The following is a 16,236-nucleotide window of genomic DNA, read 5'->3' on the forward strand; positions in this document are numbered from 1 at the left end:
TTGCAAGCAGCCGATCCAGGACCAAAGGTGGTTGGTTCAAATCCCAGTGTCCCATATGGTCCCCTCTGCCTGCCAGGAGCTATTTCTGAGCAGACAGCCAGGAGTAACCCCTGAGCATCGCCGGGTGTGGCCCAAAAACCAAAAAAAAAAAAAAAAAAAAAAAAAACACTGACTGGAGTTCTGGAGGAACAGCACCACATAGACTGTCAGTGTCAATCCCTAGCCCACACAGGTACTGGCAATGTAACCCTGAAACAGTCTCTATCCCTACCTTGTGGTTGGCTCAGGGGCATACAGAGCAGTCATGACTATCCTTGAAAAAGGAGTAACACTATTTTGTAAGTATCTGCAGATAGAACTGCAATGAGTGCAATTCAAATCTTAGTAATGGGCTAGAGTACAGGTTTTACATGCAGGAGGCTGGGGTCTAATCCCCAGCACTAAGCTAGGAGTAGCCCCTGATCACCACTGGATGTGGTTCGAAAGGCAAAAAAGGTAGAAACTTAAAGACCATTAAGGATGGCAGAGACAGGTGAAAGACCAGAAAGATAGAACAAGGGTCATAGCTCATTCTCATATGCCAAAGAATTACCCCAGTTCTATATCTCCAAATTCTACAATACTGACAGCCCGATAGTAGGAGCACAGCAAGAAAAGTAGCAGATTATATAAGAAAGTAGCACAGAAGCCTTCTTGATTCAATAAACAAAACAAAAATGAGAAAAACCTGGATATTGTAAATTCCATTATAAAGAGGTCGCAGAGAATAGTTTTCCTCTCAAGAATGGCAATTAAGCCTAAAGATCTAGCATAAAGATTTTTTCTTTTAACCTGTAAATAACCTGGGGTTTCCCAACCTATTTTAGATCTCCTATTTCTACTTTAGAATCAATACATTGGTTATTTAATATTTATTGAATAAAAGCAAATCATACAATTATATGGGGGACAACTAACCAAACTATGACAACGAACTTTTATGTCAAAGATATTAGTAAATTTGGGCCAGAGAGATAGCACAGTGGTGAGGCGTTTGCCTTGCAAATAGCTGAACCAGGACGGACCCGGGTTCAATTCCCGGCATCCCATATGGTCCCCAGAGCCTGCCAGGAGCGATTCTGAGTGCAGAGCCAGGAGTAACCCCTGAGCAATGCCGAGTGAGGCACAAAAACCAAAAACAAAAACAAAACAAAACAAAAAAGATATTAGTAAGTTAAAAGTTTCTATAATTAACTTTTTGTTTTGTTTTTTGTTTTTGGGTCACACCGGGCAGCGCTCAGGGGTTACTCTTGGCTCTCCTGGCAGGCTTGGGGGGACCATATGGGATGCCGGGATTCGAGCCACCGTCCTTCCGCATGCAAGGCAAAAATACATGCTATCTCTCTGGCCCCTAGAATTAACTTCTGTATTTTAGGGTAACACATTAAACAATATTAGGTAAACTAATATCAGTATCTAATATGGCATCTGACAGGGTTCTTACATGGACTCATTTCACTCTTATTTCAACAGATGTTTCTGCTGAAAATAATTCTTAGTGAACAAAAAACAAATGAATATTAAACATCAAAAAAAACTTCACCAAATGACTCCCTTTTTAATGTATAGCTCTTGTAAATCAAAGAGGAATTCAAAAATATTTTTTAAGGAATAACAATTTTAGGTAGGCAATTGTCAGGAAAATGACGATCATGCAGGCCAAAGCCACATGGTTCCTCCACAGGCCCCAGGTGGAGGTATCAATGCCCTGGCTTTCCAAAAACTCTTCTCCGGTACATCTGAAATACAGCAGAAAAAGATTATGACGGCATTCTTTTTTTTTTTTTTTTTTTTTTTTTATTTTTTTATAAAACACCTTTGAGCCTGAAAGGGAGTCAATCACCCACAACTCTCTTTTGTTTTCCAAAATCCAGGGTTAAAGGGGCAACATTTTTTTTAACTTTTTTTTTATCTTTATTTAAACACCGTGATTACAAACATGATTATAGTTGTATGATTACAGTCATGTAAAGAGCACCCCCCTTCACCGGTGCAACATTCCCACCACCAATCTCCCAGATCTCCCTCCTCCCCACCCCCCTACACCTGTACTCGAGACAGGCTTTCCACTTTCCTCATTCATTCACATTGTTATGATAGTTTTCAGTGTAGTCATCTCTGCAACTGCACTCATCACTCTATGTGATGAGCTGCATGTCCTGAGCTGCACCTACCAGCCCTCATCTCTCTTGTATGACGGCATTCTTAGTATCTGTCCAATTGTAGCCAGTACATCCACTGTTCTTTAGTTTAAGAAACATAGGCTACCAACCAAGTCTTTAGTAACTGCCCCTTCAGAACCATAGCTGACATTTGTCAAGTGCTCACAATTATGCAGGATACTTTGCTAAGAGACCAGCATCCAATTTAGGTGATCCAAAAGCAACTTTGATTTAACACACTTAAGAGCCAAAGAGCCAATAGTGAAGTTTGGATGTTTGTCTTGCATATGGCCAATCCAGGTTTGATCCTAAACCTGCCAGGAGTGATTTCCGAGCAAAGCCAGGAGTAAGCACCAAGTACCTCTGGGTGTGGCCCCAAACAAAAACTAAAAATAAAAAGATGTGAGTCAGGCTTCTTGCCCACACTACTTACTCTATTAACTCTTCCTGCATGAAGACTAGAATGGGCATAGCAACCAGCCCAGCTCCTGCCTCCAACAGGCCCAAGAATCAGAGCTCAAGCTTGTCATTTGGAGCAGAACAGACTAAGTCAGGAAAGTCACCGCTACTAAAACTACCTGCCCAGCTTCAATTACTGCTTGCTTCCATTTTTTGGGTTAGGTCTCAGAACGTACCAATTCCCATTCTTTTTTCCTTTCTCCAAAGTCCTATACAGTCAAAAGGTAAAGAAAGTGTCTCTTCAATGTTCTCTTTCCTTTTCTTTTTTAAGTTTTTGGGTCACACACAGTGATGCTCAGGAGTGAACCCTGACTTTATACTCAGGAATTACTCCTGGCAGCACTCAGGGAACCATATGGGATGCAAACAATTGAGCCTACCAGTAACAATTTCTGAGCAGAGTCAGGAAACCCTTGAGTACCACCAAGTGTAGCCCAAAAACAAATTTAAAAAAAAAAAAGAAGCTCAGCAAATAAGTAACACCAAAAAACATTTCTCCAACCTAAAAACAAATATGTCCGCAGTAGCGTTCCTGGAAGTGCATGATAGTGTCTTCCCATTAGTAATTGTTTTGCGTGAGTGCGTAACAACTGACTTAGAGAGGAGAAACATCTAGAAAAGCCTGGGCTCTTGAGGGTCGTCTTTGTCATGGGCTCCCCAAACCCTGTGCCCCATGCACTGAGCACATGTACCAAGAGTTAATCACACACTTACGTTGCGTAGTTGCATGTGTCATTGACTGTACCGTTGAATCCTGGGCAGAAGTTTTGTCCCAAAAATTCATTATGCTGCAGAGCCTGTAACAAGGAGAATGGAACAGGTAACTCGTTAGCAATTTCAGAAATTTTTCAGAGTTAGCATAACCACAAATTCTCAGGTTTCATCTTTATTATGAAAATAAACTAAAAAAAGAAAAAAGAAAATAAACTGTTTCAAATTCAGAGTCACACCAAATCTGGCTGTGAAACACACACACACTCTAAATATTATTCAATTCAATTAAATAATGATTAAAGTAGCAAACCTGGGGCTGAAGTGATAGTATATCAGCTAGGTTGTTTACCTTGTACATGGCTGATATAAGTTTGATCCCCAGTAACCCCCATAATCCTAAGTACCACCAGGAATAAGTCCTGAGTGCAGAGCCAGGAGAACTCTTATTTTGGGTATTGCCCCAAAACAAAACAAAAAAAGTAGCAACCTCTTTCCTTCCAAACTAGTAACAATTTTTTACAGCCAGAAAGTCAACAATTAAATAGCATTTTCAAGTCACCATGTTTGCACCAGGCTAGTTCCATAGACTCACTCTTTTCTTGAAAGTGATGTAAACCAAATTGTGAAAAATCACAGGTACAGGGGCCGGCGAGGTGGCACTAGAGGTAAGGTGTCTGCCTTGCAAGTGCTAGCCAAGGAAAGACCCCGGTTCGATCCCCTGGCATCCCATATGGTCCCCCCAAGCCAGGGGCAATTTCTGACTGCTTAGCCAGGATTAAACCCCTGAGCATCAAACGAGTGTGGCTCGAAAAACAAAAACAAACAAAAAAAATCACAGGTACAACAGCCATATAGCTGAAAGTTGGTAATCTCCATAATGTTTGGAAACAAATGAAATAACAGAATGCATAGCTAACATCAAGAGCTTACTAACTTCTGCCATTGTCTTAATGACTTCACTGGAGATACAGTAATTTTCATAAACTTGCTTGTCGTTGTACTTTTTTTAATTTCCTTCGCTTTCTTTTTAATTTGGGGGAGTTAGGGTCATTCAGTGATGCTCAGGGGTTACTCCTAGCTATGCAATCAGAAATCGTTCCTGGCTTGGGAGACCATCTGGGATGCCAAGGATCAAAACCAGGTCCGTCCTGGATCAACTATATGCAAGGCAAACAAACACCCTACTGCTGTGCTATCGCTCTGGCCCCAATTTTTCTTTTCTTTTTTAAAATAAATTTACTCTGATTTATTTGTATTATGGTCAATTATGTCAAATATATGATGCATTTTCTTTAAATAAAGTAAAAAAAATAGCATTTTCTTTGGGATTCATTTGCTTTAAAAAGGTAAGAGTAGCTGTATTATATGGTCTTTTAGTAACTACATCTCTTTAGGCTCCATCCTCATTTATTTCCTTATTAAGTCAAAATTGAAAATCAATTGGTCAGTCTTTCTCCCCCACTGTTATCTCCCAACCCTTCACCTCCCTCAAACAAGGTCTTTGGAAAGGCTCCAAGAAATGCTCAAGGTTGTCCTAGGTTTCAAGGGAAATTCTTATTCAGAGATGACAGCCAGGAACCATGAGGCTTTTTCTACACTGGGGTGTTTCTGGGCAGAGGAGTCCTGAACGGTCAAGGTGAACAGAGGGAAACTTACCGCATAGCCATAGCGAGGAATGCTTAAGTACTGAATCCAAGAAAGCCATGGTACCACAGTTCTTAGATTCACCAAGAGCCCTGAGAAGATCTGAAACAAGAAGATAAAAGAACAGCAACGAGTGGAGTGGCTTTGTGAATCATGAGATAAGAGGCTATTACAGCCTCTACACACACACACACACACACACACACACACACACACACACACACACACACACACACCCATACACATACAATCGTCTTGTAAATGGAACCATATGGGATGCTGGAAATCAAACCTGCGTTCATCCCAGGTTGACCACATGCTAGGCAAACACCCTACCGCTGTGTACCAACTACTATCGCTCTGGCCCCCATTGTACTTACTCTTAAGATTTATCAAATCCTCTCACAAGGGTACAGTTCTCTAACCCATAGGTTTTATGGTCTCAAATGATGGGGTGTTGCTCTCTAATAGGCATGAATTTCCATTGTCAAAGCCTTATCTCTCAAAACCTTTACTTTCCCTTTAACCATATTAATGATCTAACCATTTATATTGACTGCTCTAATGCTCCATGTTTACCCAATCATCTTAGCCCTAATAATCAATCCCACAGTTATATTAGACAGTACAATCTGCTATTTTGGGGGGGGGGGGTGTCACACCCGGCAGTGCTCAGGGGTTACTCCGGGCTCTACGCTCAGAAATCACTCCTGGCAGGCTCAGGGGACCATATGGGATGCCGGGATTCAAACCACCGTTCTTCTGAATGCCAAGGCAAACGCCTTACCTCCATGCTATATCTCTGGCCTCACAACCTGCTATTCTAAGGAAAGAATTTTCCCATCACAATTTGTCTGGTTTGGAGACTGGAGTGATAGTACAGTGCATAGGACACTTGCCTTCATGCAGTTGACCTTGATTCAATTCCAGGCACCATATACAGTTCCATGAACCCTGCTGGGAGACATCCCTGAATGCAGAACTAGGGGTAAGCCCTGAGCACTGATGGCCGTGGCCCCCAAATCAAACCAAAACAAAATTTATCTGGGTTGGGGCCTGGAGAGATAGTACAGTGGATAAGGCATTTGCCTTGCATGCAGCTGGTCCAGGCTGGACCCCTGACACCAAGTATCTCCCCCAGGCAACCTCAGGGGTCACTCCTGATTACAGAGCCAGGACTAACCCCTAAGCACTGCTTTGTATGGTCCAAAAAAGAAACAAAAAACCATAAAAATACACCCCTTCTCCCAGGGTCTCTTTCTTGATAGAATACATGGGTTGTATCCCACTAATGGAAACAGACTTGATAACCATTTGTTCCAGAATGCTGAAAACTGCTTTGTTTGGACCATACATGAAAGTAATAACCAAGAGCCCTATGTTCAGTTTTAGGCTTCCTAGACATGATTATTTCTTGCCTAATTCCCTAATTTTAAAATAAGATAAACATAGGGCCAGAGCAATAGCACTGCGTTATGGTGCCCATAGGCCTGCCAGAACTGATGTCTGAGCTCAAAGATTTTTGAAATTCCAACCTATAAAGGGTCTACTACATGCCAACAAGAAGCATCTTTCAAAAGTTCAAGAGTTAGAGGCTAAAGCAAGAGTATAGCCAATAGGAAGTTTGTATTGCTGGTGACGACCTGAGCTTGCCTCCCTAGCACCCCACATGGTCTCCTGAGCCCCACAAGAAGTTTTCCTTAAGTGCAGGGACAAGAGGAAGTCCTAAGCAGCCTGGGTGTGGCCCATAAACTGAAAAAAAATTCTTTTAAAATAATAAAAGTCCATGCGTGAGGTGTCACAAAGATACTACAGTAGGGAAGAGCTTGCCTTGCATGCAGCAGAATCGGCTTTGATCTCCGGCACTTCTCCCCTGAACCAACCAGGAGTGATCCCTGAGTGCAAAGTCAGGAGTGAGCCCTAAGCACCTCTAGGTATGGTCTCAGATTTCCCCCAAATAACAAAATAGAGTTCATGTGTGACATGTTAACGAAAGATCTTAAGGATGACACGGTAACGACAGCAGGTGCCTGGGAAGGGGACAAAACCAGCAAGAATGTTCTCTGATGCATTTAAGCTGTATTCATGCATTGCTCCTCTGCACCATCTGCTCATGGAAACCTCAGTAGTGGTGGCTTTACACAACAGCAAATACCAGCAGAGGAGGTGTGGGAGATGGAAGAGAGGGCTGATGGGGCGGGAGAAGCATGCCCCAAGAAAAGCCTGGCTGGCACTCACCATCATGAACACGAAGGAGATGGTCATAAGCAGCGTAGCAATTGACACAACACTCTGGCCCGCAGCTATGGCCAGAGCCATGGAACTGGCTGCATAGGCCACCATCATCAGGGTGAACATCATGATGAAAAAGGATGCAGCCTCCGGCTTCAACCCTGAGTCAACGAGACAGTAAAGGATCAAGCGACTGCCTGGACAGCTCTCACAGAACCAAGAGCACCACAATGTTTGGGAGAAAAAAAGCCAGACTGAAAACCCACCCACCACCCAACCAGTCCGCTCCACCAACCTCCCCGGCCTCTCTACCAGGTAATGGCAACTACACACACACTTGCTATGTAATGTTTGTGCTCCCTTATGTGCGATGTTCAAGGATTTCCAATGCCAAGAAGGGAGGGTGCTGATGACACAACCAGAACCCCATATCCCAGTGCGCACTTTAATGATCTAACCACCCCTCAATTGTGATTTTTCTGATATACATAAGTTTATAAAGTATATGTGGTGCTGTGATGTTTCAGAGTACAGTGGACCTCCTGTGTGGGTGGCAGCAGACTCCAACATAAAAGGACACCATCACAGAGCCACACAACTACTTGAGCTATGCACAAGGCTCGCCCAGAGCCAGATCCATTTCTCATGTGTTCCTGTGGTTCAGTACCACAAGACTGTAGGCAGAAATAATGAATATTCCAGCTCCAGATCTTCCAACAGTCTCAGAGTGAAACAGTTGGTCATACTGAAAACATATTGGGGGGGGGGAGGGATATTACCTAGTATTGGAGGCCCTAGGTTCAGTCCCAAGCACCACATAGGTTCCCCAAGCCCCATTAGGGGTGACCCCTGAGCACCACACCAGGTATGACTCCAACTCTGAATCCAGCTCCACCAATATTATTTCCAAATCTTCACGGGCCACAAAACGTCTCCATTAAGTATAGTTCTATGGGGCCCGGAGAGATAGCACAGCGGTGTTTGCTTTGCAAGCAGCCAATCCAGGACCAAAGGTGGTTGGTTCGAATCCTGGTGTTCCACATGGTCCCCCGTGCCTGCCAGGAGCTATTTCTGAGCAGACAGCCAGGAGTAACCCCTGAGCACTGCTGGGTGTGCCCCCCCAAAAAAAACAAAACATAGCAAAACAAAAAAAAAGTATAGTTCTACAAGTCTCATTAAAAGTGAGGGTGGGTGGGGGAGCACAGGTGGGAGGATGTAAAACATAGCTAGTGCCTGTGCCATGCTTGTCTCCATCACCACAAAACAGTTGTGTAGAAAAGAAAACAGAGCAAAATAACAAAACTTAGGCTAAGAAAGGTCCAGGGTTCCCTCATAGGTTTATAAATTGAGGAGGGTTAACATGCTTGCAAAAAAGATATCTGGAAGGATCCAGAGGGATAAGATAGCAGGTAGGGAGCTTGTCTTGCAAGTTCAATCCCTAGTGTCCTATACAGTACCGAGCCTGCCAAGAGTGATTCCTGAGTGCAGAGGTAGGAATAACCGCTGACTGAACATCACTGGGTGTGACCCCAAAACAAAGCAAAGCAAAATAGAAATCTGAAGGCTGGAGCAATTGTATAGCAGACAGGGCCCTAAGCTTGTACACATCTAACCTGGCTTCCATCCCCAGCGCCCTGTCAGGAGTGATTCTGAGTGTAGAGCCAGGAGTAAGCCCTAAGCATCAACAGTTATGGCCCCAGAGCCAGAACAAAACAAAAAGTAAATCTAGCTTTATGCCCTCTTTATACCCAACAGCAAAGATGCTTTGCCTCTGCTTACCTAATAGGAAGTACGTTATGCAAGTAAATATAATACTTGGCAACATCCGCATGGGTAGGAGATCCGATAGTATTTTTCCAAAGAAATAGGATGAGACTCTGTAGTAGCCACTGATATATTCATGTCTGTAACACAAGAACGCACACAACATATCCTCCATCGGCTGAAGCAAGCATTGGGGCCCCGCTCACCATTTCCCCCAGTCTTGGTTCAGCAAACCCCATCTGTATATAACCTACCTTACCCCACTGCTTCAGACCCCAGACAACCCTATACTGGAGCAGAAACATACTCACATGAAGAGCTTTTTCTCCACCACAAAGAGCTCCACGGCTGACACGCTGCTGAAGCACTGATTGGTTGTGAGGAAGAAGAGTACGCCGGCTCTGTGGGGGAAAGAGGGTTAAGAGGCACTGAGGTCAGTGGAAGGTTTTTGGTTCCTACTTGAGAGGACACAGTGCTAAGAGCTCAGGACTGGCCTCTTCTTCCACCTGCTCACACATCTCTTAAAGGGCAGTTCCAAACTCACAGCAGCTGAAGGAGGCTGGACTGGTACCCCAAAACCTCTCATGAAGCCCCCACCAATGTGATGGTTTAAGATAATCATTGGGAGGTTAGTAGATTTGGATGTGGTCATGATGGTGGGGCCTGCATGACTGGATTAGTGCCCTCAAAATAAGAAATCTTAGGGGCTGGAGTGGTAGCTCAGTGATAGGGCACTTGCCTTGCACGCGACTGACCTAGGATGGACCTTGGGTCCCCCAAGCCAGGAGTGATTTCTGAGCACAGAGCCAAAAGTAACCCCTGAGCGCTTCCAAGTGTGGCCCCAAACCCCAAAACAGTAAAATAAAAAAGAAAGAAAATAAAACTCAGAGATTGTCTGTAGGCCAGAACCCACTCCAAAAACTATAAGGGACACATCTTTGTACAGTCGCTCAGTTTTTCATTATGCCCACTGAGTTTATAATACACAGAACATCATAATACAGTGACCTGCAATTTAAACTAACAAAAAATTTTCAAGTGCCATTTCTAACATAGAAACAGATAAACAGTAAAGCCTGTGAAGTGAAAAATAAGTTCTATTAACTATTTTTCTGAAAAGTTCAATAAGAAGTAAGTAAGACAGGCCAAATGAAAACTAATAAAGGAAAAATCTCTTCAGCTAGGTAACTGCACACATCTACCACTCATCCACCAATTTCTCCTCAAGACTATCCTTAGTAACAAATTGTGACTAGTATTCAGGGTCTAGTCCTCATTCTGTGCTCAGAAGCGACCTCTGGTGGTGACTGGGGAGACTGTTCATATACTGGAATGGAACTGGGTCAGCTACTTGCAGGGTTAAGTGTAGAAAGCACTTAGTCTCATGGGACCAGAGAGAGAGCATGGAGATAAGGCGTTTGCCTGGCATGCAGAAGGACGGTGGTTTGAATCCCAGCATCCTATATGGTCCCCCAAGCCTGCAGGGGCGTAGAGCCAGGAGTAACCCTGAGCACTGCTGGGTGTGACCCAAACACCAAAATTAAAAAAAAAAAAAAAAAAAAGAAAAAAGAAAATACGTCTTATTTATCTCTTAAGTCCAGTAATACCCAAAGGAATTTAAGGCAGAGATTTGAAACAAATATTTATCTGGAAATCCATATTCAAGGCAGCCAAACTTTGGAAAGAACTCACAGGTTGTATCCATCAACATATACAGGGATAAAGAAAATGTGGTTTGTACATATGGATGTTTCAACATTATTTCTCCCCTACAATGAAGGAAATTCTTTTTTGTTTTGTTTTGTTTTGTTTGGGGGCCATACCTGAGGTAACTCCTGGCTCTGCGCTCAGAAATTTCTCCTGATTTCTATGATCTGCAGGCTCGGGGGATGGAACCCCCGTTGGTCACATGTAAGGCAAATGACCTATCCGCTATACTATCGCTTCAGCCCCTGAAGACTATTCTAATAGATGCTTACAACACAGGTGAACCTTGAAGATCTTATGTAAAGAGAAATAAGTCAGAAACTGAAGCTCAAGTGCTAGTGACATGCCTCGAACATTCAAATCATATAATAGTGACTTCCAGGAAGTGAAAGAAGGATGGAATGTGCTCCACTGGCAGAGACTGAGTTTGGTTAATTGAATTGTAACTTGAATGCTGTGACACAACAATGTGATTGGACTTTATGCCCCAGAACTGCACTAAAAATGGTTCAGACTACTGTAGATGTTTTGCCACCACATGTGTGTAAATGTATGCATACGAAAATTAAGTCTTGCATTCAGCTTTCAGTTCTCTACTTAATTTCTCTATAGTTATCAAAATTCTTCACTTATACTCTTGGTTATAATTCATGTAACATTTGTTCAAAACATATTCTGTATAGGTTTTGGGATTTGTTTTATTTATGTCGTTTGCTAGTTGCTATTTTAAGGGTGGGAGGATGCCACACCCTAGAAGTGCTCAGGGTTTACTCCTGGCTCTGCTACTCAGGGATAATCCCAGGGAGGACCAGGAACTGCATATCTGCATATCTGCTATATATATATATATATATATATATATATGCAGTGCCAAGGATTGAACTAAGGTGTCTATTCCATGCAAATCAAGCCTATTTGCTCTTCTATTACGCTGGCTCCTTGTTAGCTGCTATTGCTATGGAGGTCAATGTGTGCTCAGAGACAGAGTGCTGAGAATTCAAATTGTTAATGGAGTTTCTCAAGCTTGAAGAAAGTAAGCACTTTCTCAAAAATAGGTCCCAAAGTACTCACCTATTCTGAATTCCTGTAGGATCGTTTTTCAGATCATAGAAAATGGCCCCTACAACCAGTCCCAGGATGATGGTTACGATGATCTTTACAAACAGAAGAGAAAAATTAAAGTTTCCACTAGCAGTATGACATATTATAATATTTATTATCATGCATATCTGAGTGCTCGGATCTCTCCACTGAGAAACAATGACATGGCTTTGCCAAAGTGTCTGGGAGAATACAAAATAGTACGTGCCTTCAGGAACACACTGCTAGAATCCCACTTTCCACTGAAATGGAACCTCATACCATTTCCAAAGGACAATGGAAAGAGAACTAATTTGTGTCTTAGGAGAACCATGTACACATCTGGAAAAAGCTTAAGTTTCCTGCCTGAGTGTCAGGCACCACCTGCTCGATCCAACTGAGAATTCAGGGCTCGAGAATGCTTATCAAAAAAAGCAGAACCCTGCAAGCTCCAAGCAAGGCATTTTGGACAATAAAAGTGGGGGTGGCTCAGCTGTGGCCTGAACTCTCAACCTTTGAGCTGTTAACACTACGCCTAGGTTTTATATTTCAAGGGGTTCGAGGAAAAACAGGATATCTTTACTCTCAGCATTCAAAATGAATAAAAACAAATAAACCTTGAAGATCACACATAGAAAAATTCCACAATGGGAATTCACACACAAAGGAAGCAGGGGTGAACTGGGCACGCCTAGCTGACCTGGGAGGAGCCGTCCCTGCCAGCTCTAAAGTGCATTGTCACTGCTGCTAAAACACCAGGTCCTGAGTTTCCTGAGGGCTCTCACACACAGGCTTTCTGCAGTTCTTCCCTCAGCGCCTCCAGCAACCTCTGGGCAACAGTATAGAATGAAGCTGCCAGGTCTCTGTGCCTCTGACCTACCTTAACCTATACCACCTATTTTAAGGTCCCTAAGAAGAGTGAAGACATTGCTTTCGTGTTTCTGCCCTGATGAAATGTTCATTTAAGGGCACTTCTTTATGAGAAGGACTCAGGGGTTATGACAGTACTGACGACACTCTACTTAGTCTTCTTTTATTCATATGAAACAGAAAAAAGGAAATGTTCATTAAAGAGAACAGAGGTGGGGATGGAGTCATAGTACAGCAGGTAGGATGCTTGCCTTGCACACGGCTGACCCAGGCTCAATTCCCCAGTGGTCCCCCAAGCACCACCAAAATAATCCTGGAGTACAAAGCCAGGAGCAACACTGAGCATTACTGGGTGTAGCCCAAAAATCAGAGAAAAAAAGGATAGGAGGGGAAGAAAGGGAGGGTGAGAGAGAGAGAAGAGAGAGAAAATAGAGGTTTAGAAATATCACAATTCAAAACAAATATTTTGATACAGAAATAGTTCAAGGACACTTTGGGTACAAAACAAACCAAAGTGGAAAAGTGGGATCATGATTAGTGATTTGTGAACATTTGTTTGGAAATACGAGGGTCTGAGGTCCTAGAAATTGTCTAACTTGGGCTAGAGAGATAGTACCGGGGTCAAGGTACTTGCCTCGAATGTGGTGGACCCAGGTTTGATTCCTGGCAGCACACAGGGTCTGAGCCCAGTAAGGAATTGATTCCTGAATGCAGAACCAAGACTAATCCCTGAGCAACCCCAGGTAGGGCAGACACACACACAACCAAAAATAGAGGTCAAAATGATAATACACTGGGTAGACCATTTATTTGACTTGTACATGGTCAACCCAGGTTCAATCCCTAGGACATCACACACACACACACACACACACACACACACACACACACACACACACACACACATCCAGAAACAGGGATCAAAATGATTAACATATTACCGTCAGTAGGCCACTTATTTGCCTTATACATGGTCAACCCCAGTTCATATAGACTCCATATAGTTCCCCAAGTTTGCCAGCAATGATTCCTGAACAAAGCCAGGAATAACCTCTGAAAATCATCATATGTGGCCCAAAAGCCTAGGAAAAAAATAGCCTTGCCAATAAAACAGAAATGGGGTTGTGTAAGTGGGGTAATCTTTGTTGCCCACACATACTTCAATCATTCCTGGGATATTACGCTTTATGGCAACAGATCAAACTTCCAAAAGAATTTATTATGATTCCATAAATATGTATGCACAAGCATGTATACTAGAGTCTATACTTGAACCACTTGGGAATATTTCCGAGTCAGAGAAAGAGCTTATGTCCTGCAGGTGGTACAACAGGTTCAAACCGGACATTACACCCCAACCCCAGCCCTGAGCCAGAAGTAACCCCTGAGCACCACAAGGTGTGGCCTCCAACTAATTTTACAAAATATTTTGACTTTGTGAACTAAATATATCACATGTTTTTGTTTTCTAGCTTGATATCTAACACTAAAAGACTGTCAATATTATCATTAAGGTGTTTCCCATTTTCCCAACATTCCAAAACTGTAGAAGTCTGTGGAAAGACAGCTTTGAAACATACTAACCAAAAAAAAAAAAAAAAATCAACTCTATGACTCTATGTTCTTTTTTGTTTGTTTGTTTTCAGGCCATACCCGGTGACACTCAGGGGTTGCTCCTGGCTATGCGCTTAGAAATCGCTCCTGGTTTGGGGGACTATATGTGATGCCTGGGGATCGAACCGAGGTCCATCCTAGGCTAGTGTGCACAAGGCAGCCGCCTTGTAGCTTGCACCACTGCTCCAGCCCCGACTGTCATTCTTGTTTCACAGCATAATAGACACCTATGGTGGGTTTTATATTAAGGAAAATTGAAAAACAACAACACATAGCATAACAGAGTAGGCAAAGACCCCATTAGATGTTCTCTATATCTAAACTGTAACAGACGGCATGGAGGAAGGAAAAGAAAGTCTCTAAATAGACTATTGTGTCTTTGTTCAAATGTGCTTGTCAACATTTCCAAGGTCAGTTCTAATGTGTGTTAATGGCACTAAAAAAAGTAATAAAAAAAAAATATATATATATATGTAATCCAAGGAAATGCTAAACATGATCACAGAAATGAAAAATCTCCAAAAGTTAGCAATTTCCAAATAGCTATATTCAGCTTGGCACATTAATGTAGATGAACTCAAATAACCTATTCATGCCAAAGTCACCAAATACCGCCTTTGGTTGAATGAAGAAAGCTAAACCGGCAGATGACAAGTTCCAGATATTTAACCTCTGCACTTCTATGAGATTGTAGATAAAAGATTTAACAACAGGAAATAATAAAACATTATAATGGTGACACATTCAAATGCTTAGATAAATAAATAATATTACTATAACATTAAAAAGCCAAAGCCAGTGGTAAAATCCTCACAGGCTAAGAAGGTATATGTGCAACTGACTTTTTCTTTTTCTTTTTCTTTTTTGGTTTTTGGGTCACACCCGGCAGTGCTCAGGGGTTACTCCTGGCTCCACACTCAGAAATTGCTCCTGGCAGACACGGGGGACCATATGGGATGCCGGGATTTGAACCAATGACCTTCTGCATAAAAGGCAAACTCCTTACCTCCATGCTATCTCTCCAGCCCCATGCAACTGACTTTTTCTATAAACCAATTGTTTTTTGTTTTCCATGAGCTAGAATACTTTTTATCATTTTTGTTTATCTTTGGGTGACATACAGTGGTCTCAGGACTCTATTTCTGCTCTATGCTCAGGTACCACTCCTGAAAGTGTTCAGAAAACTTATGAAGTATTAAAGATCAAGCCTGAGTCACTGAATGCCAGGCAAGAACCCTTCCCACTGTATAATTTCTCTAGCCCCTACTATTTTAATAGTTGGAAAAAAAAAAGAACACTATTTGTTGCCCTATGGGATTTATAAGAAATTCAAATGTTAATAATTGAGAATAAAGTTTTATTGTAACAGTCTTTTGTTGTTGTTGTTGTTGTTGTTGTTGTTGTTGTTGTTTTGGGTCACACCTGGTAAAGCTCAGGAGTTACTCCTGGCTATCACACAGAAATTGCTCCTGGTTTGGGGGGCCATATGGTACGCTGGGGATCGAACTGCATTCTGTCCTAGGTTAGCGCATGCAAGGCAAATGTCTTACCGCTGTGCCACTGCTCCAGCCCCTGGAACACAGTCAATAAAGTTTTATTGGAACACAGTCCTATTTATATACATATTATCAGTGGGTGCTACAATGGGATGAAGACCACATGATCTAGAAAGCTTAAAATAGGTTCCACCCAATCCTTTACCAAAAATTGGTTGGCTTATTGAATGCTGTGGTAAGCCGACATGCCAATATTAATAAATCTGAACTGTCCCTGAGCAAATGTTGACGATATTCAAGATGCTGCCTTTACTCTGTGTTGCTACCATGGCTCTGAGCACTGTTTACTTCATTTTGAGAACTTGAATTCATAGAAGAGTCAAGTGGACTAAATGGTACAGGTCCCAGGCTGAGATCAGTCTTAGAAATAGAATTCACAGCAAAATGAATTGTGG

At 42.4% G+C, this 16,236-nt stretch overlaps 1 protein-coding gene across 1 annotated transcript in view; it reads right to left on the minus strand.

Moving 5' to 3' along the window:
* Positions 1-1,579: 1,579 nt before the first annotated feature.
* The window catches only part of ABCG2 (ATP binding cassette subfamily G member 2 (Junior blood group)), a 53,009-nt gene continuing 38,352 nt past the window's right edge, over positions 1,580-16,236 (minus strand). The window contains exons 9-15 of the mRNA XM_049789760.1: positions 11,793-11,875; positions 9,326-9,415; positions 9,030-9,154; positions 7,257-7,411; positions 5,031-5,120; positions 3,375-3,457; positions 1,580-1,778 (exon numbers count right to left, since the gene is read on the minus strand). Of these exons, the coding sequence (XP_049645717.1) occupies positions 1,631-1,778; positions 3,375-3,457; positions 5,031-5,120; positions 7,257-7,411; positions 9,030-9,154; positions 9,326-9,415; positions 11,793-11,875 (774 nt within the window). The 3' untranslated portion in view covers positions 1,580-1,630. The remainder of the gene's footprint in view (positions 1,779-3,374; positions 3,458-5,030; positions 5,121-7,256; positions 7,412-9,029; positions 9,155-9,325; positions 9,416-11,792; positions 11,876-16,236) is intronic.

This window comes from Suncus etruscus, chromosome 16 (genome assembly GCF_024139225.1).
Source record: "Suncus etruscus isolate mSunEtr1 chromosome 16, mSunEtr1.pri.cur, whole genome shotgun sequence".
In the NCBI taxonomy this organism is placed as follows: domain Eukaryota; kingdom Metazoa; phylum Chordata; class Mammalia; order Eulipotyphla; family Soricidae; genus Suncus; species Suncus etruscus.